The 2,500-nt window shown below is 34.6% G+C and overlaps 2 protein-coding genes, besides 4 other annotated features; one reads left to right on the top strand and one right to left on the bottom strand. All coding sequences in view use genetic code 11, as the record gives it.

Annotated features, from left to right (window-relative positions):
• The window catches only part of psbB (photosystem II 47 kDa protein), a 1,527-nt gene extending 1,482 nt beyond the window's left edge, over positions 1–45 (bottom strand). Inside the window, exon 1 of the mRNA in view lies at positions 1–45. This exon is cut by the window's left edge and continues 1,482 nt beyond it. Within this exon, the coding sequence (NP_054526.1) occupies positions 1–45 (45 nt within the window).
• Positions 1–2,500: part of a sequence feature (JLA, junction IRA-LSC) that runs on past both edges of the window.
• Positions 1–2,500: part of an inverted repeat (inverted repeat B) that runs on past both edges of the window.
• Positions 1–2,500: part of a sequence feature (trans splicing 5'-rps12 and 3'-rps12 in IRA) that runs on past both edges of the window.
• Positions 1–2,500: part of a sequence feature (trans splicing 5'-rps12 and 3'-rps12 in IRB) that runs on past both edges of the window.
• Positions 491–2,500, top strand: part of clpP (ATP-dependent Clp protease proteolytic subunit) — a 2,035-nt gene continuing 25 nt past the window's right edge. Inside the window, exons 1-3 of one mRNA in view lie at positions 491–561; positions 1,369–1,660; positions 2,298–2,500. The exon at positions 2,298–2,500 is cut by the window's right edge and continues 25 nt beyond it. Coding sequence (NP_054525.1) covers positions 491–561; positions 1,369–1,660; positions 2,298–2,500 — 566 coding nt within the window.

Here is a 2,500-nt window from a genome sequence, read left to right as displayed (position 1 = left end):
ATCATTCAATACAACGGTATGAACACGATACCAAGGCAAACCCATGGAAATACCCCTTATATCAAAGATAAATAGACACTACGTAACTTTATTGCATTGGAAAAGACTATAATATGACTATCCTATGGACCACTCTTGTTCAGTCGATTATTTCCGAACAAGGGTGTTCTATTCTGTTGGTAATAATGGAACAATTCTGTTCGTAGGAACAAAGAGAAGCAGATTTATTCTATACTCGATAAGTACCAATACGCAATGGGGGAGTTGATCCCATTTTCTATGAGCGAATGAGTCCATACTTATTTATCATTAGAAAGACCTATTCGTAATAATTTGAGTTTATTCATTCTGTCTTTCTTTATGAATTTTTATAATCTATGGATAAAATAAATACGATAAAAACCAATATGAATATTATAAAGACAATAAAAAAAATTGTTACGTTTCCACCTCAAAGTGAAATATAGTATTTAGTTCTTTCTTTCATTTAATGCCTATTGGTGTTCCAAAAGTCCCTTTCCGAAGTCCTGGAGAGGAAGATGCATCTTGGGTTGACGTATAGTGCGACTTGTCAGATATATTGGGTCATATGGTATTTCCCCGTTCTCTCCCCCGATCGAGATATCCCCCGTTTCACCCAAGAAAGATAAATTTAATCATCAAAAATTTGGAGCGTGAAGTGCAATTAGATCCATTTTTGAGGGGATTCATATTACTATTATCAATTAGAAAAATTCAATTAGAATAATTTATGGTTGGCTTGGTTGGACTAAAAAAATGAAGTATCCAGGCTCCGTTTAGAAAAAACCCAATTGGATTGGTAAGATATCTATGATTGCTATTCATATTTTTTCTTTGTAAAGAGATCCTAATTGTCAAGCAAAGTTATCTCAACTCTAAGAAATACTTGTATAAAATGAATTGAAAAAAAAAAAGAAATACAAAAAGAAATGGTAATGGGAGCATTTGTCCTATATGTACAAATCCAAATCGGGCGGATCTTTACCCGGAGTAGAGCATAAACCTAAAAAGATGAAACAGACCCATTCAGGAACAAGAAAATACCATCGCGGTTTGGATTAAATCTCGATGAAAGAATACATCAATGAGAAGTTAATTCGATAAGTTTAATGACCCTTTCTTATAACTTCAAATTTTATAATGGAAAATCGAAAATATAAAAAAGGAGTCAAAACTCGTCTTTATTAAAAAATCGAAGAAAAGCCCTTTCGTTAGAAGTAAGAAAGAACCTTTCTAGAAAAAAAGAAAGAGGACTGGAATCTATACATTGATTCACCATTTTTTTTTTGAACCGTATGCATCAAAAGGCGCATGTACGGTTCCTAAGGGATACAATTTTACCCTAATCAACCGACTTTATCGAGAAAGATTACTTTTTTTAGGCCAAGAGGTTGATAGCGAGATTTCGAATCAACTTATTGGTCTTATGGTATATCTCAGTATCGAGGATGAGACCAAAGATCTGTATTTGTTTATAAACTCTCCTGGGGGCTGGGTAATACCTGGGGTGGCTATTTATGATACTATGCAATTTGTGCGACCAGATGTCCATACAATATGCATGGGATTAGCCGCTTCAATGGGATCTTTTATCCTGGTCGGAGGAGAAATTACCAAACGTCTAGCATTCCCTCACGCTTGGCGCCAATGAGGTTTTTATTTGAGAGAAAAAAGAAGACTATGCCTTCGCCATATGAATACTAAGTAATAATAGCATGGCACTTCGAATTCGATATGAGAAATTTTTGTATTGTTTTTTTTTCAAAACATTAGATTCTGTATCGAGAGAGTAGTATGAGATAAGGGGTATTTCCGATTTTCTCTTATCTATCGGGAGTTCAGTTCAGCGTCACAAACTTTTTTGTTTTCATGCCGGAGAGTTCTTAACAATATTTATGTTATGAAAGAGTACGAAAAAAAAAAAAAAAGATTTTTTCCTTATTTGATCGGATTAAAAAGAAACTTTGGGATTGCTGAATCACAGACAAAAAAAAAAAAAGAAAAAATAAACATATAAAGCAACGGAGCCATCATAGTATTTTTTAACTCCTCCGAAAGGAAGGATGGCAATTTGATCATTTACCCATCTGAGTCTGATAGATTCTATTTTTCTCTTTCTTCAATAGAAAGGAGGGGAGGTCAATTTTCTTGTAGAGCCGTATGCACAAAAGATGCCTGTACGGTTGTTCAATTCTATCTTTTTTCTATTCTTTATCTTTCTTTTCTCTTTGCTTTATCATGCGAGATAGGGGAAGCTTTTATTTTGTTATATCATCAGGGTAATGATCCATCAACCTGCTAGTTCTTTTTATGAGGCACAAACAGGCGAATTTGTCCTGGAAGCGGAAGAACTGCTGAAACTGCGTGAAACCCTCACAAGGGTTTATGTACAAAGAACGGGGAAACCCTTATGGGTTGTATCCGAAGATATGGAAAGAGATGTTTTTATGTCAGCAACAGAAGCCCAAGCTTATGGAAT

This window comes from Nicotiana tabacum, plastid, assembly GCF_000715075.1.
Source record: "Nicotiana tabacum plastid, complete genome".
Classification (NCBI taxonomy): Eukaryota; Viridiplantae; Streptophyta; class Magnoliopsida; order Solanales; family Solanaceae; genus Nicotiana; species Nicotiana tabacum.
Note: the sequence above shows the minus strand (reverse complement) of the source record. Positions and strands in the feature narration are given on the sequence as shown.